The 23,268-nt window shown below is 50.6% G+C and overlaps 1 protein-coding gene across 1 annotated transcript in view; it reads right to left on the bottom strand.

Moving 5' to 3' along the window:
• The window catches only part of LOC143682890 (cubilin-like), a 247,417-nt gene that overhangs the window by 50,074 nt on the left and 174,075 nt on the right, over window positions 1–23,268 (bottom strand). The window contains exons 48-53 of the mRNA XM_077159299.1: window positions 11,132–11,303; window positions 10,016–10,222; window positions 8,497–8,646; window positions 6,440–6,561; window positions 5,330–5,555; window positions 4,123–4,310 (exon numbers count right to left, since the gene is read on the bottom strand). Of these exons, the coding sequence (XP_077015414.1) occupies window positions 4,123–4,310; window positions 5,330–5,555; window positions 6,440–6,561; window positions 8,497–8,646; window positions 10,016–10,222; window positions 11,132–11,303 (1,065 nt within the window). The remainder of the gene's footprint in view (window positions 1–4,122; window positions 4,311–5,329; window positions 5,556–6,439; window positions 6,562–8,496; window positions 8,647–10,015; window positions 10,223–11,131; window positions 11,304–23,268) is intronic.

Here is a 23,268-nt window from a genome sequence, read left to right as displayed (position 1 = left end):
TGTTTGCAGGGGTCCATTTCTGTGTTCCCTATTCTGCCCCCTGTGTGTCGACCCCTTGGCCAATACCACATTCTCAATTACAGTGACCACACAGTGAACCCAGGTCAGGAATGAGGTAGGGAATTCCTCCCACTTTATCCTTCTTTTCAAAGACTATTTAAGCAATCAAGGGCCTGGAACTTGATAATACGTTTTAGAAAAAGCTTGTTTATGTTTATAAAAGACTTCACTAAATTGCTGACAGGAGTTAAACCTACACCTTAGCTGGGGGAGAACTGACACCTCAACCACGTTGCAGCTCCCAATTCACGAGCTCGGCGCATCTCTCCACTTACCTCCGTCTTCACTGGTTTCCTTCCTCAGCATTTTGCAATTTTCAGCACATGGGTCATGCACATGTTTTATTAAGTATATACCACAGTATTTCATTTTCCTTGGAGCCATTGTAAAAGATGCATTCTAAATTTCAGTTTCTGCATGTTCATTGCCAGTTCATAGAAATGTGGTTGATTTCTACATGTTGTTCTTATAACTCGTGACCTTGCTGAACTCACTTATTAATGATAGGAGTTACTTTGTTCTATTTTATCAGATATTAATATAGTCATAACTGCTTTTATTCAATTGTTTGCATGGTATATCTTTTCTCCTCCTTTTACTTCCAAACTTCCAATCCCATTGAATTTGAAATGAGTTTCTTATAAGCAGCATATCATGGGTTGTGTCCTGGCTCTGCTGATCTGTCTTTTGATTAGTGTAAATAGACCATTTACAATTATTGATACATTACTATCAACAATTTATTATTGATACATTAGTTCTTAACTCTGTTGTTTTTAATATTTTTTTTTCTACTTGTTTCCTCTGTTTCTCTTTCCTTGACTTTATGAGGGTTACCTGAGCACATTTTAGGATTCCACCTTGGTGGATGTATAGTGTTTTTGTGTGTATCTTTTTTTTTACAGTTTTTGCAGTGGTTGTGCTAGCTGCTGCAATATACCTATATGATTATAACAGTCTACCGGCAACAACTTTTGACCATTTTGAGTGAAGTGTGGAAACTTAACTTCTATGTAGGTCTCTTTACCTTCCCCATTCATCAATAAAATTGTATTCAGAATCAAAGGGTGCTATCACATTTGTTTCAATGGACAAATATCATACATAACATTTATGAGGATAAAGATATTCCATTGTATGTACCTAAATTTATGTTCTTTTTGTTTTCCATCTTTCTTCCTGATGTGCTGAGATTATTTCTTTCATCATTCATTTCCATCTGAAGAACTTCATTTGGACAATCTCTAAGAGCATATCTGCTAGCAATAATTTCCTTTAGCTTTTCTTTATACAGGAACGGTTTTATTCACTTTTCATTCCGAAAGGATTGTTTTTCTAGATATAAAATTTTCAGCTGACGATTCTTTAATTTCAGCACTGCAAACACAGTGGATCACTTCTTTCTTGTCTCCATGGTTTCAGATGAGAAATCAGCTTTCAATCAAGTTGGTTTTCCCTTATAAGAAATATCTCCATTCTTGTGTCAGCTTTCAAGATGTTCTGTTTGTCTTTAGGGTTCAGAGTTTAATTTTGGTGTATCTTGGCTTGAATTTCTTTGGGTTTATTCTGTTTGGAGCTCACTCAGCTTCCTGAATTTATAAGCTTGTGTCTCTTACCAAATTTGGAAACTTTTCATCCATCATTTCTTTGAATATCCCATCAGGTCCACTCTCTCCCCACCACCCTGGGACCCCACTGTGATTTTGGATCTTTGGTTGTTTTCACACAGGTCCCAGGTCTCTGTTCATTTTTTTTCAGTCTGTTTTCTCTCTGCTGCTCAGATTGGGTGAACCTTATTGTCTTGTTCTCAGCTTACTGGTCCTCTGTCATCTCCACTCTACCCCTGAGCCCATCTGGCCAGTTTTTATGTATTTTATTTTGTTCTTTAGTTTTTATTATAACTTCTATTTCTCTGCTGATGCTTGCTATTTTTTATTTAATCCAAGAGAATCTGTCAGGGATTGCTGAAGCATGTTTAATGACGGCTATTTTAACATCCTTGCCAGACGATTCTGGCATCTGCTTTATCTCAGCGTTGGCATCAGTTGGTTGTTTTCTCATTCCAGTTGTGATATTCCTGGTTCTTGAACTGACCGGTGATTTCCAATTGTACTCTGGACCTCCTGTTTGTGTTTGGAGACCCTGGGTCCTCGTGGATCTTTAATTTTAGTGGACACTTGGCTTGTCGACGGTCAGCACGTGGCTCTGGCTGTTTTCAGAGTCGTGGTGCTCTTTACCCCTCGGCTCTGCTTCTCTGGTGGGTGCCACTGGCCTTGTCAGGGCTGCCCGGGGGGGAGGGCAGGGGCTCACGGGTGGACCGCACGACTTCCAGATGGCGCGTCTGTGAGGTGGACCGAGCAAAGCTGCGTCTGGGCAGGAGAGGAGCATCTCCACCCCGACAAACAGGCTTCCTGGACACAGTTGCCCGTGGCGGCTGGGATCCTTGTGTCCCTTGTCCATCCCACCCACTTGCCCCATGGGCTCTGGGTTGGGGAGGGGATGGTGAGGCCAGAAGCACGGAGAGATTTAGGGGCAGGACCTTGCAGGGGCTGGGTGCTTGGCTCTAATCTCCTGGTGGACAGGGGGGTCTCAGGCCCTGTGGGGTGGAGGGTGCTTCCTGGGCCATTTACATCTGTGGGGGCTCCCGGCTGGTCCTCTGCGTTGGTGCCGGGCTTGCCCGAGGCTCCAGGCGGACCCCACAGAGTCCGAGAGGGGTGGAGCATGGCCTCCTGCTGCCCGGGGAGGGCTGGAGAGTGCTGGGCATAGCGGCCTCCTCCACGACGGGGCCGCTGCTCTGCACTCCTGAGCCCAGTGCCTGTCGCCCTCTGCGGCCTCCACGCCTCCTCCCGAGGCTCCAGCCCAAGCAGGGAGACCGGCCTGCACGGCATGTCCAGACCGAAAGCCTCTTTCCAAGTAACTTCTCAGATTCCATCTTAGCAACTGCAGGGCTGGCGAGTGATGCGTTCACGAGAAGAAAGGTTATTTCTAACTGTAAAAGCAATTAGGAAAAGTGTATGCTGAATGGGTTTGTGAAGCACACACTCACGTAGGTACACGGTGTTCATTTAAACAGAAAGCTTGGAGCACTGACATGGAAAACATCATTTGAGAGATGACACCAAAAAATCTCATCAGGGACAGCAGAAGCCACTGCCTCCCATCGGGTGGTTTTCTATTCCACCCGCTGAGCGGCATTTACATCCCGTCACCTCTAAGACCTAAGACGGCCCTTTGGAAGTAGAACTAACTCCTTCTCCCAATTTCACAGCTGCAGTTCATCAGCCAGGACACGGGATGGGGGTTGCTGGAGAAGGCTCACATGGTCTTAAAGCCGTGTTCTTCCCAAAAAGGGCATCGCCACCACGGGGCGCTGCACACGACAAGCAAGATAGCACCAAAGGAATGAATTTATCCTTCGATCATCGCAGCCCTAAGTCGTGAAGTGGTCTGTCAAGGCCCCACGGGCAGGTGAGCAATGCTGGTGCAGCGAGCCTGCCTGCTGCACCCTCCACCCTGTCCCATGGGCCTGTGCAGGCTCTTCCACCGTGGGCGCTTCAGGTCTCAGTGAGGAGGGGGAGGGGGAGGGGGAGGAGGAGGGGGAGGAGGGGGAGGAGGGGGAGGAGGGGGAGGGGGAGGGGGGGAGGAGGGGGGAGGAGGAGGGGGAGGAGGGGGAGGAGGGGGAGGAGGAGAGGGAGGAGGGGGAGGAGGAGAGGGAGGAGGGGGGAGGGGGAGAAGATGGCAATGAAGACGACTACAATGACGAGTGAAAAAGCCATAAACACCAGCTTCCATCTTGAGCTCCCGCAGAGGGAAGAACTGCAAATGCCCCGAGACTGTAAGAAGATCAGAGGAGCATCCCTGACCTAGGCCGAGTGAATCAAGAGCTGCAGGGTAGGGCGCTGGCAGGCAGGGCGCCGGCCAGCAGGGAGGGTGCTGGGCCATGCTGACTCCCGCTCATCTCACGTAAGAAAGCCGAGTGGACACGCTGTCCCCTCCATGTCTGAGAAGCAGCGAGTCGCCTGGAGCCCAGGGGCCACGCTCGGGGGTGGGCAGTGAACTGACCTTCACGAAGCTGCCGAGACACTGCCCGTCGCCGCTGGGGATGTGGAAGCGGCGGTCGAAGCGGATGTCCCAGTGCTTGCTCTCGTGGGTGGTGACTGTCCAGGTGCACCTGCTGTTGTCAGGGAAGTCCTGTGGCCAGCGAGGGGAGCTGAGCGAGCCCGCGTTGGTGTGGAGCAGCCCCCCACAGCCTGGAAAACCAGCAGGGACTCAGCGTCTGGGAGGTGGGCCACAGGCTGGGAAGCGGGCCACAGGCTGGGAAGCCCGAGACCCCGGGCACAGGGCCTCCGGCCGCACCTGCCCACCGCCCAAGGCCGCGGCCCCGCACGGAGACGGCAGTTTCCGTCCTGCAACACAGCGAAGTTTTGCTCTTTTCCAGGCTACCCAGCATGTGTAGCCTGGAGATGCCAAGCTCCACGTTTTATTACCACTAACACTTGGGACCCCAGCTCCGTGCCCCTCTGTAACTGTCGTTAATGCATGAGACCTGAGAAAGTGATGGGCAGGGAGTCCTTCAACTAAGCACCCCACTCACTCAGGGCGAAACCGAGCAGTGGGTGAGAATAAATTACATGGATAGGAAGAAAGAAGAATCTAGAATTATCTCACATTATTAAAACACATACTTGACTCCACAAAAAATATGAACTCAAAACAAAAACAAGTGAAAGGAAAGAGCATTAGAGCTGGTCCGCCCCCAGCTCACTGCACTGCAGCGTGGCCAGCCATCCACGACGGCCTTCGCGGGGCTCACGGAGGGCTCGGGCCAAGCTCTGCAGAACCCCAGAGCGTCCCACGTGAGCCCCGTATGTTGGAGAATTTTCATGAGGTTTACACCCTGCAGGCACCAAAGCTACTCCTGAAGTCAAACCAGTCACGTTCTAATCCACGGGCAGAATGGTGGTCGTGGGGGATGCCACACTCCTGTGTCCTGCGGCCTTCCCGGGGGCCACCCTCAGCAGCTCCCCAGGCCCGAGGCCCAGCCACCCCGCCCTACCCTCAGCTCAGTCCCCAAGCTCCCCGTGCCTCCAGGGGCATCAGGCCCCTCTCAGATTCCGGGAGTAGGGCCCCCCAGGATGGCAGGAACCCAGAAACCCCCAGCTCCTCCCCTGTTCAGACCCGGGCTGGGCCGGGCGGGGGGCGCACCCCCTGGGCAAGTCAACCTCGTGGGAGGGCCCCGAGGAAAGGCACTGGGTGCAGCCACTCCCACCTGAGGCCCGCGTGCTCCACGTGGCACGAAATCCACAGTGCTGCCCCGAGCCGTCCGAGAGGAAGGTCACCACCAGCTGGCCGGAGCCTGACTCGATGGAGCTGGGCCGGGTGTCCCCGCAGTAGTGCCCGATGACAGGGGACCCTGGAGAGCCGCCGTTCCTGACGGTGACCGAGTCCCAGGCACAGGTTGTGTGGGCTTCGACGTCGAAGTCTGTGAACAGGAGCTGCAGGAGGGAAAGGCCAGGCTCATGCTCCGGCCAGCAGGGGTGTCCACCCGGGGGGCTGCCCTACACCCCCTTTCATTTATTTTTAATTGACATGAATTTTTACAGCTGCCCCTCAGGTGTCCATCCCCTGCCCTGCCCTGCTCTTCCCTGTGAAGGTGCTTCCTGCCACGGCTGGGCTGGAAGGGAAGCGTGCGCCCACCTACAGGCTCTCCATGCTTCTGCACCCCCCCAGAGCTGTGGGCACCCCTGAGTGTCCCCTCTGAGGGTTCTCAGGCCCTGGGGGCTTCCCACCTGCCCTGCACACATGCCCTGCCCACATACCCTGCACCCTGCCCACGACAAGTCCTGCACACCTGTCCTGCACACCTGCCCTGCACACCTGCCACACGCCCTGCACACCTGCCCACAAGCCCTGCATGCCTGCCCTGTGCACCTGTCCTGCACACCTGCCATGCACACCCGCCCTGCACTTACCTGCCCTGCACACCTGCATGCCTGCCCTGTGCACCTGTCCCGCACACCTGCCCTGCACAGCTGCCCTGCACTTACCTGCCCTGCACACCTGCCCTGCACACCTGCCCTGCACTTACCTGCCCTGCACACCTGCCCTGCACACCTGCATGCCTGCCCTGTGCACCTGTCCCGCACACCTGCCATGCACACCTGCCCTACACTTACCTGTCCTGCACGCCTGCCCTGCACTTACCTGTCCTGCACACCTGCCCTGCACACCTGCATGCCTGCCCTGTGCACCTGTCCCGCACATCTGCCATGCACACCTGCCCTGCACACCTGCCCATGACAAGCCCTTTGTGTACACGGGGGGCTGGGGGCCACCATCCCGCAGCCCCGGATTGCCTGTGCCGGCCACCCGCACTCACGGTGATGGTGTGTCCTGGGGGTGCATCCAGTAGCCAAGCGCAGTGGGTACTGCTGCCGTAGGGGGCGGGGTAATTGGGGCTCGCCAGCACGCCGCCCTCACCCATCTGCATCCCGCCACAGTCTGAAATCAGATTTCCAGCACTCTAAATAGGTAGAAGAAAACATACCTGCAAAGCCAGATGAGTCCCTACAGCCGTCATATCTCATGACCAAAAAGCAAAAGAATAAGTAAATAAAATTGGATAAAAGCAAAGTGAAATAGGGTGAAAGAACAGAATTAAAAAGCAAACCGTTTGAGAAGAAACCAGGCACAAAGTGCTACATGTAGTATGCGTCCATTTATATAAAGTGTGAGTATAAATAAGTCCATACAGGCACAATTCGACAGCAGTTACACAGGACCGGGGAAGGGTCGAGGGGCTGAGAGGAACCTGGTAAGGGCCTGGAGTTCTTCCTTGTGGAGTAAGGTGTTTGAAAGTTGATGGAGGCGGCGAGCACCCGGCTCTGTGACCACACCGAGGCCCGGATGGTGCAGGGTGGGTGGACTGTAGGCCCAGCAGCTCAGTGACATGCTCATAAAAGCAAGCTGCCTCCACTTCCATGAGGGAGACAGGCTCAGGTTCAGTACGGGGGAGGAGCACGGCCTGCCCCAGAACCTGGGAGACCAGATGGCGTCCTAAGCCACAGCAGCCGCCGGGAGGACCCGCCGGCCCAAGCCGGCCCCAGGGCAGACGGGCTGCAGGCAGTGGCCTCCTCACGGTCACTAAGCGCCCACACGCGTGACTCGGCCTTCAGGCCGCACGTCCGCTCAGTGGGCTGGAGGACCGGGACACTCTAGGCAGAGTCTGGTCTGAAGCTCAGTGCAAACGAATGCGTCCTATGCCTGACCCCTTTCTTTCCTCCTGATAAATAAAAATCAACCGGCAGGATGGTTGACAACCATTGTCTTCCCTTCCTCAACCGACCAACCAAGAAACACCAGATAAACCACAACTCGAGCACCGACTACATCGCCAAGCTCAGGGGGAAGGAAAGGGGATCTCCCAGTCCCACAAGTAGGAAGTGAACTCAAGTCCAGAGGCGTGGCTCCAGATTGCACGTGCAAGCTGCAAGGGCTGCAGATGCTCAGTGTGAGCTAGAGGCCGGGTCTGAGTCTCTGGGGACCAGGAGAGTGAGAAGATACGGCCTCAGACACCACAAGAGGGAAGGGTGGCGACTGAGACCCTTCATCGCAGGGACCTAGAAGACAGGTGTGCCAGGGAAGAGAGGAGGAAGGAAGCTTTCTCATCCCCCAGGAGCCGCGGGGAGGGGAGGGATCTGCCGTCTCAAGCAGTACTCGGATGGGATGCAAATCCGACCCAAAACACTGGTAGACAATACCCATTAATGTACATAAACACATGTCATGCCCAAACAGGATGGTTTAACAGGAGAAAGGTCCTTTGAAAGAATTCACCCATTAATACACTGAATAAGGAAAAAATAGGAACATCTCAAAAGTTGCCGGAAAAATCCTTTGATAAAATCTAATATGCGTTAATGATTAAAAAATAAACTCTTGTGTATTCAGAATCAAGGGATTTTCTTGAATCTGATAAAGGATATTTACTGAAAATCTGATAGCAACCAAATTATTTAACAATGAACTGCCATAGGCATTTTTATAGGGTCAAAAAAATACATTATCAACATTATAGTGGTCTAGCTAATGGAATAAGAGAAGAAAAGGAAATGAAGTATTGAGACTAGAAGATAAAAAGTGCTATCATGTGCAGTTTGTAGGATTGTCTACATAGAAAAACTTAAGAGAATCAAATGAAAACCACTAACAGTCCAGAGGGATGTCTGAACTAGGGATCAGTGTATAAATATAAAGAAACCAACTAGAAAATGTCATTTAGAAAATCTTATTGATGTTAGCTACAAAACTAATAGCAACCTAGAAGTAAATCTAACAAAATATACCTGAAGTCTTAACAGAAGTATAAAACTTAACTATTTCTATTTAAATAGACTTTTTACCTACTTTACCCGCCTATTTTCTCACATGCCTCACCTGTGAAGGAATACTCCGCGTGGAATCCCACGTTCTCAACGCGCCCATTGGTGACGAAATGTACCCACACCTGAGAGTAAGGTGTGACCAGCGGCATCGCGGGCTGTGAATGGCCACAAAGTCTCCACATCAGAGGCCCATCGGCGTTACCTGAACAAAACATTCCCGTCGCTTTTGAGAACATACGAATGAGTCAGGAGGAATGAACACGAAGACACCCTCCCAGGGCCCTCGGTGCACGCCTGCACTGGGATTTGGTAACAGCCATTCCACGAAGACCCCACACGCCTTCGTCAGCACGAGGGAGGGCGTCCCTCCAGCTTGGCACAGGTGACTCTGGTGTGGGCTGCTCTCCAGTCTTACGAAGTCCCCTTTCCACAGGTATGCAGCAGGCAGGGCCCCTGCAGAGCCTCGTTTATGGCCCTCCGCTGCTGTGCCGGGCTAGCCTTCCAGATGCAGAAACACAGACCTCCAGCTGCCCCCATGGCTGGGGTAAAGAGCAGGTTGAATTTGGCGATGGGGCTTTGACAGGCAGCTGCTCTTCTTTACTCCGTCAGTTTGCAGTCTGACCAGGTGGAGGTGGTGAGAGGTCATCACAATTACCTGGGCAACAACCACCTACCGTTTTCCTCAAAGCTTCTCCAGACGTCCCCCTCTGAAAGCTGCGTTCTCCTGTCGAGTCCCTGGCCTGTGAGCACGGGCGTCCCTACCCCCTGCATCCTGCAAACTCTGCCTTCCTTGTCCTGAGGGAGGCAGCAGTGACCAGCAGGGCCACCCGGGACCCATCACGAGAACGGCTCCTGCGTCTGCTGCCCTCAGGTCACTTTCCTTTAAATTTTGGGATGACCTGGAACTCTGTGAGCCTTGGACAGTTCAGATGGCCTTCAGTGTCGTTTTCCGCCTACATTTACTTATTTACAGGGACAAGACAGTGTCCGGTACCAATGCGGACAGCCTGACGTGAAGTACGCCTTGACCAGAGGAGAGGATAAAGGTGGTGGATTTTCCGTGGATGAAGATGGTTACAGGTTCTTAAGAGCCTTATGGCTTACCAAGAACACTGCAAGACTTCTCTATTATGAAAACAATGAAGAACTTGGCTGCTTTGGGGACAATTCCCCAAATAGTTTCCATGTGTTTCCATCTAGAATATTCCAAAGTCTCCTTTGACTTCCAAGGCTAAAGCATCTCACAGCTTCTCTGTGGATCCTGCAAATGCAGGACTCTGCAGCTGCTCTGGCCTCAGGGCCATTCCTCTGAGCCAGGGGCGTTGAGTGGGAGGGCAGCCGGCCACTCGGGCAGGCAGTGGGAATCTCGGGTGTCTCATGGAAGGTCCAGCTGCCAACACTGACCCGTGTCACGTGGTGCATGGACACGGTTTTCTCAGCTTGGCCCAGAACTGCAGCCAGTTTCAGAAAGAACTGTGGGTTGTTCTCAGGTGACCTCCTTGCTGGTGGTCTGCAGTCATAACGTCCACTCCCACACGCACCTGGGAAAGGGGCCCCAGCTCCGAACTCACCTCCTCGAAACTCCAGGAAATCAAGCTGACAGTCTTGGTGACCCTCCAGGCGGAGATCCTCAAAGTGAATGTACACGGATGAGTTCTCCTGGTGTGGGCTGCTCAGGGTCCACTCGCAGTTCAGGTTTCGTGAGTAATTGCCGACTCCGTCGTACCCGGGGGAGGTGAAGTTTCCTCCTTGGGCGCTTGTGAGGGAGCCGCCACACACTGGGAAAACCAAAGGCCACAGGGAGCGGTGGGGTTCCAGCCCAGGGGCAGGGCAGCACCCCAACCCTGCCCAGGTCTGCGTGGGTGGGGCCGGGAGGGGTTGGCCTGAGGGGAGAGCTGCCAGCCAAGCAGCTTCTGTGTCACCCAGTGGGGAGGGCCGGGCAGCCAAGCCTCCGGTATGGACCACCCGTCCCCGACACTTCATTCCGAGGAGAGCTGAGATGGAGTGCTCGCGGGTCCCCGAGTCCCACCAGCCCCGGGACTGCCACTTGCTCAGAGACTCTGGTAACGCGGGTGCCAGCAAACTGGCTCCTTTTAGCAAGGGGGTGGGGAAAGCTCCTATAGCAGTGAAATCACACCGTCCTGCTTTTTGAATGTTCAGTTTCAGTATCTCTAAATTTCAAAACCATTAGATAATAGCACCAGCCCTAAAAGTAGAGGGACATTAAAATTGGAGGTTGTACTTGCAAATTTTAAGACACTCTCTATTGAATGTATCTCCCCACTAGTCTACACGGGAAATATGTATATGGATGGGTGCCTAAGGCCATGAAATCCGTTCTCCCCAATTCAAGGAGCTACTCTCTAGGGCAAAGTTCCCCTCTGCGAAGCGGCACAAAAGGGGCAGCCAGGAGTGGTGGCGCCAGCCGAGTGGCAGCATTGCCTGGAGCTGAGCTACACGCTCGCACACCAGTGTTTTTGAAAGTTTCTAACAGAAAACAGCAGTTTTCTTCCTGAAACAGGGAGTTTTCTGTCCGGGTGGGTCCCTATCTGGTTTGTCTCTGTCCTACCTGAAGGTCCCCACGTAATGTCCATCACGGAAGGGAAAGTGGACAGCTCGGCTGCCAGGAGCAGTCACCAGGCCCTGCTGGCGGAGGGCCAAGCGAGGGGCCACAGCCCCACCGTTACCTGCGTCTTCACTGGAACTGTAGGAAGCACTGAAGCCTCCATAGGGCCTGGATCCATCAGTGAAGAAAGTGACTCTCATGGTGTTTCCGGAAGATTCTACCCGCTCACTTACGTTCACACTGCTGCACAGCCTCTCCAGTTGGGGTGAGCTGGGTCTGAGGCCGTTGAATATCTGTTGGAAAAAATGGTTTGGCCTTTAACTCCCGGCTCTCCGACCTGAAAGTCCAAACGGAATTTCCCCACGGGGCAGGCTCTAGACCGGACCACAGGCCGTGGGCTCCTCAGAACCCGCTTTGTGGCCTCAGGACGGCGTCACGAATGAGAGCAGCAGCGACTTCCACCCCGCGGCGAGAGGCAGAACCCTGCTGTGACCTGCTGCTGGGGATGGACCCTCATCTCCTGCACTTAGACTCACGAGCTCACAGACCCGCTGCGGACCACCGACATTGAGCAAGGAGCCCCCGAGGCTGGAGCGTGTGGGAACGCAGCAGTCCCAGAAAAACCCAAATGGTGACTCTAAAACTCAGTCTTGACTGACGCAGGGCAAGATGGCGGTATGGTGAAGCGCGGAATTTGGTCTGTCCCCTAGGGCTGGGAACTGTGTGGAGCAACTGTCCAGGGGACTTGTGACCAGCTGCACGTCATGTAGCGTCAGGAATGGCGGAACGGCCGAGCCCCCACTCAGAACTGCAAGTTCCCAAGCTATGGGCGCTGGCGCCCCTCCCCCACAGGCAGGGTGGACTCACTCCCTGGGGCAAGGAGAGGCCCTTATCAGCCCACCGAGAATAGCCACCATGCCCGCCCTGCACCACGGCTGGGGAGAGGTGGACGGAGGGAGAAAGTGGCCCAGGAGTGCCATCTGCTGGGAAGCGTCGAGTAGAGCTCAACCCTATGAGAACTGGGCCTTGGTTAGGCAGGGAATTACTGACAAACCCAGTGCAAAACGGGACTTTCAACACAAACCCAGGCAAATACAAAGCCTTAGGCAAGTGAAGGGAACCTCATTAAGATAATCAAATGCCCCAAAACAACAGAAATTCACAAAGCACAGGAAGGTTCGGGCAGACATGGCCCAGCCAAATGATCAAGGTAAAACACAGGAGGGGACACAGAACTCAGAACAACTCATCAAGGAAGTTCGCAATGACCTAAAGGCTATCGGGAAGGCACTGGAGGAACATAAAGAAGAATCTGAAAGAATAAGTAGAAGAATAATGGATCTCACAAAGATGAAACGTACTTTACACCAAATTAAAAATATACTACAAACACACAACAGTAGATTTGAGAAGGTGGAAGAAAGAATAAGCAAGCTAAAAGAAAGGATGATTGAACTCGAACATAGAAAAGAACAAATGGCAAGAAAGATGGAAAAAAGGAATAGGATTTTGGGGAAATGACAGGCAATATGAAGCACACAAATACAAGAATCACTGGTATCCCAAAGGAGAAGAGAAAAGGCTGGCAACGTTAGTAGAAGAGATATTGGGGGAAAACTTCCCAACTCTTATAAAAGACATAAACATGTAAATTAAAGATATGCAACGAACCCAAATAGAATAAATACAAATAGGCCTACTCCAAGACATATGCCAATGAGACTGTCAAATGTTGAAGACAAGCAGGAAGTCCTGAAAGCAGCACGAGACAAGTGTTTCACCACATACAAGGGAAACCACACAAGACTGAATTCAGATCACACAACAGGCAGCTTGGTGGTGAGAAGATGATGTATTTAAGACCCTGAACGGGAAAGATATCCAGCCGAGAATCTTTTACCTAGCCAAGCTATCCTTCAAAATTGAGGGAGAGATTAAAATCTTTTCAGACAAACAAAGGCTGAGAGAATTTCACAAAAGACCCTACAAGAAATATTAAAAGGAGTTCCAATGGCTGAAAAAGAAAAAAGTAAACAGGAGATGGAGGTCTGGAAGAGGGTACAGAACTGAAGATACCAGTAAGGGTAATTTAAAGGATAAAAAGATAGATCTGACAAATAAAAACTAAAGGATACTTTTAGTTTATGGTGTATTGGAGAGGCTGGAGGGAAGTACCCGAAACTGTAGAGCTGTGTTCCAGCAGCCTTGATTCTTGAAGATGATTGTATAATGATACAGCTTTTGCAAGTGACTGTATGATTGTGGAAACCTTGTGTCTGATGCTCCTTTTATTCAGGGTATGGACACGAGTAAAAAAATAAGGACAAAAATAAATAAATAATAGGGGGATTTAGGGGTAAAAAAAATTGGGTAGATTGAAATACTAGTGATCAATGAGAGAGGGATAAGATATGGGACATATGAGTTTGTTTTTTTCTTTTTCTTTTGCTGGAGTGGCGCAAATGTTCTAAAGATGATCATGGTGATGAATACACAACTATGTGATGATACTGTGAGCCACTGATTGTATCCTGTGGATGGACTGTATGAGTGTGAAGACTTCTCAATAAAATTATTTTTTTTAAAAAAAGAACACCAGGGCTTGAACTGAGACTCTATAAAGGTTTCATGCACTGTGATTGCTTTCCTGGAACCTATAATTCCCAGAAGGTTTCTAGGTCAGATAAATCCTGAAACCAAGAGGGACAAGTCTCTTCACGATTATCAATTTATTACATCCCCTTAGCCGTTAGTGCTGACAACCCTTCTCAACATGAAAAAATCAGAACAGGCATTGTCTGAAGATCCCTATAGATTGGGAAAGGGATAAGAGGAAAAGGAGGAGGTATAACAGGGAAAACAGGATTTAACAAAACATATGACTGCTGAATCACCATATGAATATTCCTTCTAGCCTCCAGTGTTTTGGAGTACCTAGAAGTACCAGTGTTCTGAGATGGCAGAACAGTAGCACATGACAAACTCTGTAACTACTTGTTGAAGTGTACTTTGAAAGTTATTGCTTTTTTTCTGTCTTTGCTTTGCATATATAATTTTACAGTAAAAAAACAAAAAAACTAAGGGATAAGATGGTAGAGTCAAGAATTGCCTTTACAGTAATAAATTTGTTAGTCTGCGGTTTGGCCCAACCGCTAAACTATCGGGGACCCTCTACTCCTCAGCTTCTCACTGCTTGCTAGATGACACTGCCGCACGCAGAAAAGGGGCTCGAGCCGGGGGTCTGGGTCCAAGGGGCGCGCGCAGGAGACCTCGCTGTGGGTCTAAAGGACTGGAGGCCGAGTCAATTAAGGCATGAAGCGAGGTAGCTTTATTGTTGGTAGACGCTTATGCCAGGGCCGCCAGTAGCTAAAGACCACGAGGCTTGACGAGCCCTGGATTATATAGTTTGAGGAGAGGCGGAGTTAGGGCGTGGCCTCCAGGGGAGGGTAGCCAATCACACAGGGAGGACGGATGAGTGACTGTGACCATAGAGATGCTGTTCCTGAGTGTACCCATAGCAGAGGATGTTGGGTAGGTGGAGGACTAAGGAGAAGGCCAATAGGGTTAGAGAGACAAGGCTGCATCATCACTAGTCGCTGGTGAGGCTTGTAATTCAGAGGCTTAGAAGAACCGGACGTGCCAAAATGGCGAGGGAGGGAGAGAAAGAGACTAAGCCACCAGGCCAAGAATAAAATTATGCCACAATTCCTCTCTTTTTCTTTTTTTAAAGAACACACTTGTGTGACAAGTGGCGGGCATGAACCTTTGCTGGGAGGGGCAGTGATAAGATTCCCCTTGTGTGCAAGGCTCAGGGTTTCAGGGGAAGGGTATGTGCTGAGCCAACCCTTATGCAAATCTCATGTGCCCCAGAAGAGCCAGAGGAGGTCTATTAGAGTGACCCTCTTCTGCGATCCTTGTGCGCACCCAGCGGTGCCCATCTGGTGGACCCAGATGCACGTACTCTGGCAACATGCAGCCCCCGTGGGGGAGTGTGAGGAATGTGGGCAGGCGATGACTGTTATAGCCTAGGGGAAGCAGGAGAGACCGGTCCTCATCTGTCCCCAGCTCGAGGGTGATCAGTCCTCAGGCGAGGATAGGCCTGCGAGTCAAACCTGGGCTTGTCTGCGTTCCTCCATAGAACAGTCCGGGCGAGAAGGCTGAGCATAACAGCAGCCAAAACTGGGCCTCAGCTCGAGACCGGCGACAGAGAATGAGCAGCCTAGAAACGAGAAATGTTGAGGAGTAGTGCTATAAGTTGCGAGGGCGAGCAACGCTAGCTAACTATACCTGCGCTTGCTGCCGGTTGTCTGCATAAGAGAAAGGGTTTAGAGTTGCTAGAGCAAGAAGTTTTTAGGTATGCGGTGAAGATTTAGTCTCGCAAGGTGAGACGGGGCATAGAATGGTTAGCCGGGATAGGAGTAACACAGATTTTAGGGAAGGGGTACCATCCATTGCAAACAGAGGAGGCAAGTTTACAAGCAGCTTTTACATTTAGAACAATTAAGTCTCTTTGCTGTTGTAAATTGAACACAGCGCTATGCATCAGATGGTTGATATTTTCTTGCGTCTCCAAAGCTTGAGAGGTCGTTTGGGTCATGTTGAGGAGAGTCTCCGCAGTGACAGAGGCTTGAGTGAAGGTCACGGCGGCAACAGTACCAGCTGCCAGAGGCGATGGGCTACGTGTCGCGCTGGGCAAGTTGTTACTGGATTCCTAGAAACAAGACTTAAAAGGAGAACTTATTTTATGCAATCACGGGGGGGCTCAAACGCGCTCTCCTTTTCGGCTGACTGGTAGATAACTCTCGGCAAAACCTGTACTAGGATGCAAAACTGAGTTGTTGAAAATACTAGTACTGACACAGGGTGTTAGACCCGTGCTACATGCCCATTTAAGTCCTGGCGAAGGAATTAGGTAAGTGTTTCCTGAGGAATTGAACTTATTGGATGCATTTCTACTACAAAGTCCCTGGAAGCCTGCCGGTGGCGTGCCAATGCAAGTGCCCCTACCCGATACTTCCAACAGGGGATCGGGTACACTCGCATGTATTGCTCATGCAGACACTTTTCCCAGGTTTGTTTGGATCAACAGAGGGAATGTCAAAGTCATCCGCCCCTGCAATTAAAGTCCCAACAGAATACAGCCTAGTAGCTGGAGGCTTAAAACATGGCTAAGGCGAGGACTTTACAAACTTGGTAGGTGTACAAACTATCAGTGAAAATATTTACCGGCTCGTCAGGGAATTGTTGTAAGGCTAGGGTGACAGCTACCAACTCCCCTACCTGTACTGAGTGATGGTTTGATTGCACAACGCAGACAGGCTCTTTATGGTGAGGGACCAAGGCTACAAACGCGAGTTTGGTTTTAGAGGCGTCTGTAAAAATAGTAGTGGCTCGCGGCACAGGGGCCGACGCTGGGAAAGGGTGAAAAGGACCCGAGCTTGGCCGTAGTGGGATGTGTCTGACTGCCTGACAGAGCTTGTGAGGAGGGTATTTGCTGGAGACCTCCCCGTGGAAGCCGAGCATTAGCGCCTGCATGTCGGGATTAAATTGTAGCAGCCAGGTAAACTGCTTGTCCTCAATAGGCCAGATTAGTACATCTGGAGGCCTCCCTACCAGCTGAACTGCTGCTTTGATTAGGTCTTGGGCTAAGGTTATCCACAGCTTTACCTGTGGGCAGATTTTACGGAGTTTACTTTTGGCTGGATGAATCCACATTAGGGGATCATCTTGCCAAAGAATGCCCGATGGTGAATGGTAAGTGTCTAGGATCATGGCTATTAGTGACTGATTAGGTTGATATCTACCCAGGTTACTGGAGGCAAAACATTCATTGAAAAGGTGTAAGGCTAGTTTCGCCTGCCATGTGAGCTTAATATGTTGATTAATGGCCTCGACTGTCTTGTTGCTAGTTTTTAACAATGAGAACAGTGGTTCCAACTGTTGGGTTGTCACGGGGAGGGCTGACCTGACCCAATTTATTTGCCCGCAAAGCTGTTGTAACTCATGCAATCGTAGGCGTTCCGGAATTTCAAATGAAAATTTAGCAGGTGCAACCTTTTGACCAATGGTATAGCCCAAGAATGTGTAGGGAGGAGTGGTTTGGACTTTATCGGGCTGGACAGTTAGCCCCAAACTTTGGAGATTAGCGATTAGCAACGACAAGACAGTCTGCAATTGTTCCTGAGTATCCGCTCCTACAAGCACATCGTCCATATAATGGAGAATAGTGGCTTGCGAGCGGAGAGGCTGCACAGCAACATTCACATATGCCTGACAAATGGCTGGGCTATTACGCATGCCTTGTGGTAGAACCTTCCATTGATAACGCTGTGCTGCCCCCATGTGGTTAGTAACTGGCACTGTGAAAGCAAACTTTTCTTTGTCCCTGTCATGCAACGGAATAGAAAAGAAACAGTCTTTTATATCTATGGTGGCTATCCGCAGATGTTTAGCAAGAGCTGCTGGGTGAGGCATGCCAGGCTGAGGGGACCCCATAGGTCGGATATGCTTGTTAATTTCCCTGAGGTCATGAAGAAGTCTAAATTTGGTACCTCCCTTTTTACTGATGATAAAAGCTGGAGAATTGTAAGGACTATGTGATGGCTCTATGTGTCCTGCGACTAATTGCTCTTGCACTAGTTGCTCTAATATTGTTAGCTTGTGGGACAGAAGCGGCCACTGCTCCACCCAGATAGGCTCCTCTGTGTCCCATTGAAGAGGAGTGGGTGCTGGAGGTGTAACGCGAGCAGTGGCGCAAACTATTGGGGGGCTGCGAGGTAGTATCGGTCCCTACGTCTGCGGGAATGGCTCGCCCCCAGAGGGCCTGGCCGATGGTGGTTGAGAAACATTCTTGAGGGGGCTGCGTGGTAATATATGCCCCTGAGGCTGCTAGAATGTCTCGCCCCCATAAGATCTGGTCAATGGTGTTTAGAAACAACGGCCTGAAGACACCTTGGTGGCCTTCTTCATCCTCCCATGTAAGGGGAATGGCGGCTCTCGCCGAGGGGGCAGAGCCCATGGCACCAATTACTGCGGGCCCTGAGGTAGTTGGGCACAGATTCTTCCATTTGCAGGAAGGCATGAAATTTCTGCTCCCGAGTCCACCATAAGTTTACGGGTGGGTGTGTTCGGGGTTATAGGAACGGTCCACATTATGGTTTGGGGGTGTTCCTGCTGACACCCCGGGTCTCTTGGGGACGGGGCTGAGACCTGCCCCTTTGGAAGTTTAAAGGTGGGTTAGGTGCGTGGCAATTGCGTGCCCAGTGATAGCCATTGTTACACTTTGGGCAAGGGGTTTTGGGCTTTCTCTCTTGCCAGCGTTTTCCTTCCGGTGGCTTGGCCCCCGTGTCTCTCGGGTCAGGTTGCTTAGGACACTCCCGAGCAAAATGTCCAGACTCACCGCACCGGTAACATTCATTAGTAGCTCTAAGTGCGAGTGCTAGGGAGTCAGCAAGGTCTCTTGCAGAAGGGTTAATGTTGGAACAAGCAAGTACCCAATCAGAGATGGACTTCTCTCTAACGCCTGCCAGCGCTTGTCTGAAGATGGGACGGGCTCCCTCAAATATGAGTTCCTTAGCCAGCGCATTTTGCCCCTGATAATCGTGTATTTTGTTTTTGCAAGCCGCTTGTACCCTAGAGACAAAGGAGGCGAAATCCTCGTCTGTTTTCTGAATTAACTTGGTAATTTGTTCTGGTCTGGAGGCTGAACAATTACGGAAGGCCCGCATGGCTACTTCTCGTAACTGAACCCAAAACCCATACGGGGCAGCGGCATAGACCGCTGGGTCGAAGTACCGACCGCTCCCGAGGAAAGACTCGAGAGGGATGCCGAGGCCCGGGGGCCCTCCTGGGTAATCTATTTGCCGAGCAGCCCGCTCGGCCTCTGAGTTGAAGTGCGCCTTCCAATCAACATACTGGCCTGGGGTGAGAATAGCTCTGGCTAGAGTTGTCCAATCGTGAGGTGTATTAAGCTGCGTGGACATTTCCTCTAGCAGGTGGGTCGCATATGGACTCGCAAACCCGTCTTCCTTGACCGCTTTGCGCAGTTGCTTGATTGCCTCTGCACTGTGAGGATACCAAGCAAGTGGGCGCTGCTGCGTCGGCTGGAGAGTCATAGGGAAGCATCCAACCATGGGCGGCGGGAGGGGCCGCTGGGGCTCAGTAGGCCATGCCGCTGCAGCGGACTGAACAGGTGGGCTACCAGGCCAGACTGGGCCGGCGGCCGTGGCCCCGGGGTCACAAAATGATGGACGGGTCTCACAAAAAAGGCGGAGGAGGGGCATAAGATGGCGGACCAGGCTCCTCCCCTGTGAGAGGAGGGGTCGAGGGAGTGTCGTTCCGCTTTTTTAACTCCGGAGGAGGCGGAAGTGGGTTGGGAGGGAGTGAGTTACGAGATGGCTCCTGGCCACTCCCTTTCGGGAGGGTGGGGTAGAGGTTCTCCCTGTGGCTTTGCTCTTTACTCGAGGAAGAAGCCGGAAGGCCGCCATTTGTATCCCTCGGGGGATCCACCTCTAGCCGATTATTAAGCTGATCGAGCAGCAACTCGGCGACCGAGTCTGACTCAGAATCGGAGCCGTCCGCCTCCACGGCCCTCGCTCGGGCCGGGCGGCCGTCTGTCGGCGGCGAGGAGCCCTGAAGGCAGGAGCGAATGGCAAGGAGAGTGGGGAGCAACCCCGGAGGGAAACGCTTACCCTCGTGCTCCATTTTGTCCATTACTCTCGCAATTAGCTGATCGTAAGTGTCTATACTCCACAGGTGGTAAGTCACTAGCCACGGGTTAAAAGGAAGCAGGAGATCCCAATAAACCTGCAGCTGCTTAACAGAGACTTTACACTTATGAGCGTCTAAAAGTGCCGCTAGGGCACGGACCTGTGGTGCCTGCTGCCGAGTAATTCTGCTACCCATGTTCACCAAAATTTAGGGAGACAACTAGCCACTCCGGTTAGGGCCTAGGACTTCCTTGGGAGTTTATTTGGGTGGCTAGTGCCGAGGGCGCTTACCTTGGACGAGGTCCTAGGGTGCCGTGGGAGTTCGCCGGGTGAGGAGAGAGGGGTCCCTGTTCGGACGCCACTTGCGGTTTGGCCCAACCACTAAACTATCGGGGACCCTCTACTCCTCAGCTTCTCACTGCTTGCTAGACGACACTGCCCCACGCAGAAAAGGGGCTCGAGCCGGGGGTCTGGGTCCAAGGGGCGCGCGCAGGAGACCTCGCTGCGGGTCTAAAGGACTGGAGGCCGAGCCAATTAAGGCATGAAGCGAGGTAGCTTTATTGTTGGTAGACGCTTATGCCAGGGCCGCCAGTAGCTAAAGACCACGAGGCTCGGTGAGCCCTGGATTATATACAGTTTGAGGAGAGGCGGAGTTAGGGCGTGGCCTCCAGGGGAGGGTAGCCAATCACACAGGGAGGACGGATGAGTGACTGTGACCATAGAGATGCTGTTCCTGAGTGTACCCGTAGCAGAGGATGTTGGGTAGGTGGAGGACTAAGGAGAAGGCCAATAGGGTTAGAGAGACAAGGCTGCATCATCACTAGTCGCTGGTGAGGCTTGTAATTCAGAGGCTTAGAAGAACCGGATGTGCCAAAATGGCGAGGGAGGGAGAGAAAGAGACTAAGCCACCAGGCCAAGAATAAAATTATGCCACATTAGTCAACTAAATTCACCAATTAAAAGATACAGATTGGCAGAATGGATTAAGAACATAACCACCTATAAGATGCTTATAAGCTACTCATTCAGATCCAAGAATATAAATAGACTGAAAGTGAAAGGATGGATAAAGATCTTCTATGCAAGCTGTAACCAAAAGAAAGCAGGAGTAAACTATACTAAGGTCAGAAAAAATAGACTTTAAATGTAAAGACATCACAGGAGACTAAGGAGGACACTACATAGTAATAAAAGGGACAATTCACCAAGAGAAATAACGATCATAAATGTTTCTGCCCCCAAGTAAGGAACACCAAGGTACATGAGGCAAACGTTGGCAAAAGTGAAGGGAGCAAGAGAAGTTTGTATTGGTTTGCTAAAGCTACCTAAATGCAATATTCCAGAAATGGGATGGCTTTTATAAAGGGAATTTATTTCAGTTGTAAGATTACCATTCAAAGGTTATAAAATGTCGAAACTAAGGCATCCAGAGAAAGATACCTTGACTCAAGAAGGACGGATGGGTCCCAAAACCTCTGTCAGTTAAGAGGGCACGTGGCTGGCATCTGCTGGGGTCTCTGGCTTCTGGTTTCAAACAGCTTCCCCAGGGCGTTTTCCTTCTACATCTTCAGATTTCTGGGTCTTGTGTTGTCTATCTTTCTCAAAAACGTTTTCCCTTTTAAAGGACTCTAGCAAACTAATCAAAACGCACCTGGAACTGGTGGAGTCACACCTCCCTCTAATCAGAAGGCCACGCTCACAACTGGGTGTGTCACATCTCCATGGTAACCATGCGATCACATTTCCCACGAGAACATGTGTCTCGCTCCACAAGATTGGGTCAAGATTAAAACACAACTTCTCTGGGTACATAATAGTTTCAAACCAGTGCAATGTTTCAACCATAATGCTGGGAGACTTCAACACACCCCTCTCCTCTACAGACAGAACAATGAGACAGAGGATCATCAAGGAACAGAGGACTTAAATGATGTGATAGATGAATTGTACCTGATAGACAAATATAAATTGGTATACCACAGAACACCCAGATACATATTCTTCTCCAGTGCTCACAGAATGTTCCCCAGATCATATGCTGGGACACAAAACAGGTCTTTATAAATCGAATAAGATTGAAATCATTCAAAGCACTTTCTCTGACCACAATGGAATGAAGCTGGAAATGAATAACCACCAAAACCAGCATTTCACAAATGTATGGAGATGAAACAATACACTCTTAAACAATCAGTGGGTCGAAGAAGAAATTGCTAGAGAAATAGCTCAATATCGGAGACTAATGACAATGAGAATACAACATATCAGAACTTATGGGATGCAGGCAAGGCTGTGATGAGAGGGAAATGTATTGCCCTAAATTCCTATATTAAAAAAAAAGAAAGAACAAAAATTGAGATTTAACTGCGTACCTGGGAGAACTAGAGAAAGAAAAGAAATGAATACTAAAGCAAAGAGAAGAAGAGAAATAACACAGATGAAAGCAGAAATAACTGAACTGGACAACAACAACAAACAACAGAAAAAATCCACAAAATCAAAAGTTGGTTCTTTGAGAAACTCAATAAAATTGATCAATCACTAGCTAGACTGACAAAGAAAAACAGACAGAGGATGCAAATAAACACAATCAGAAATGAGAGGGGGGTTGCTACTATAGATTCTAAAGACATTTTAAAAATCATAAGGGAGGTCCAAGCTGGTGGCTTAGCAAGATGTGGGATTTAGTTCATCCTCCAGAGTGGCTAGTAAATAGCCAGGAACAGGACAGAACAACTGCTGGGGCCACACGAGTGACTGGACACACAGAGTGTACCAGTCTGGACAAGTTGGACTGGCTGCAAGCCCACCCAGAAACGTGGTAGCTGGTTCCCCTCCCCCACAGGCTGCTTCCCAGATGGGAAAGGAAAGAGACTTTACCAGCAGCCGAGGCTGAGCGCAACCAAGCTCCAATTGTGGGATTAATTCACAAATTCTGACTACTAAAGATAGACCCCCAGCTCAGATGAACCTCGAGTAAAAACTGAGGTTTCTGGTTCTTTCCCTGGCACAGGGGAGACAGGGCTGATGGAAAAAGAAAAAAAAAACAGGTTTTTTTTGATTGGACAGCACAAAATACTTGAAAGGGTCTGGGCCTTGAAGGAAAGGAGGGGACACATAGGACCTGAAGATATACAGAGCAACACACCAACTTCAGCTCTTGATTCGCAAACCTGAGGAAAGGGGGCCCTGCTCTAAAAAGGATATTTTTTTATGCTTTGTTTCTACTATTTTGCTTCTTAGGCTCCAACTACCCCAGACAGGGACGAATTAAGCTTATCTGAGAGACACAGAGGCTGGTCAGATGAAAGGAGGTAATTCCCTGGAGCCTTCCCCAGGAGAAGGGTGGGACCCAGCTCAGGTGGAATCCCTCCCTCAAGGAATTCAGACCCCAGGGTCTGGAAAAGTGAAGGACTAAAGCCAGCCTACAACCTCTCCTCTGTCTCAACCACACCCCAGCAGGGAGAGTCTGCTGAAGTTAAAGGCACTGCATCACCTTATGCTGGGGACCCACAGGCAAAAAAGTGCCACATAATGGGCAGGATAGGAA

The sequence above is a fragment of the Tamandua tetradactyla genome, chromosome 1 (genome assembly GCF_023851605.1).
Source record: "Tamandua tetradactyla isolate mTamTet1 chromosome 1, mTamTet1.pri, whole genome shotgun sequence".
Lineage (NCBI taxonomy): Eukaryota > Metazoa > Chordata > Mammalia > Pilosa > Myrmecophagidae > Tamandua > Tamandua tetradactyla.
The sequence above is the reverse complement of the archived record's forward strand: the minus strand, read 5'-3'. Positions and strand labels throughout refer to the sequence as shown.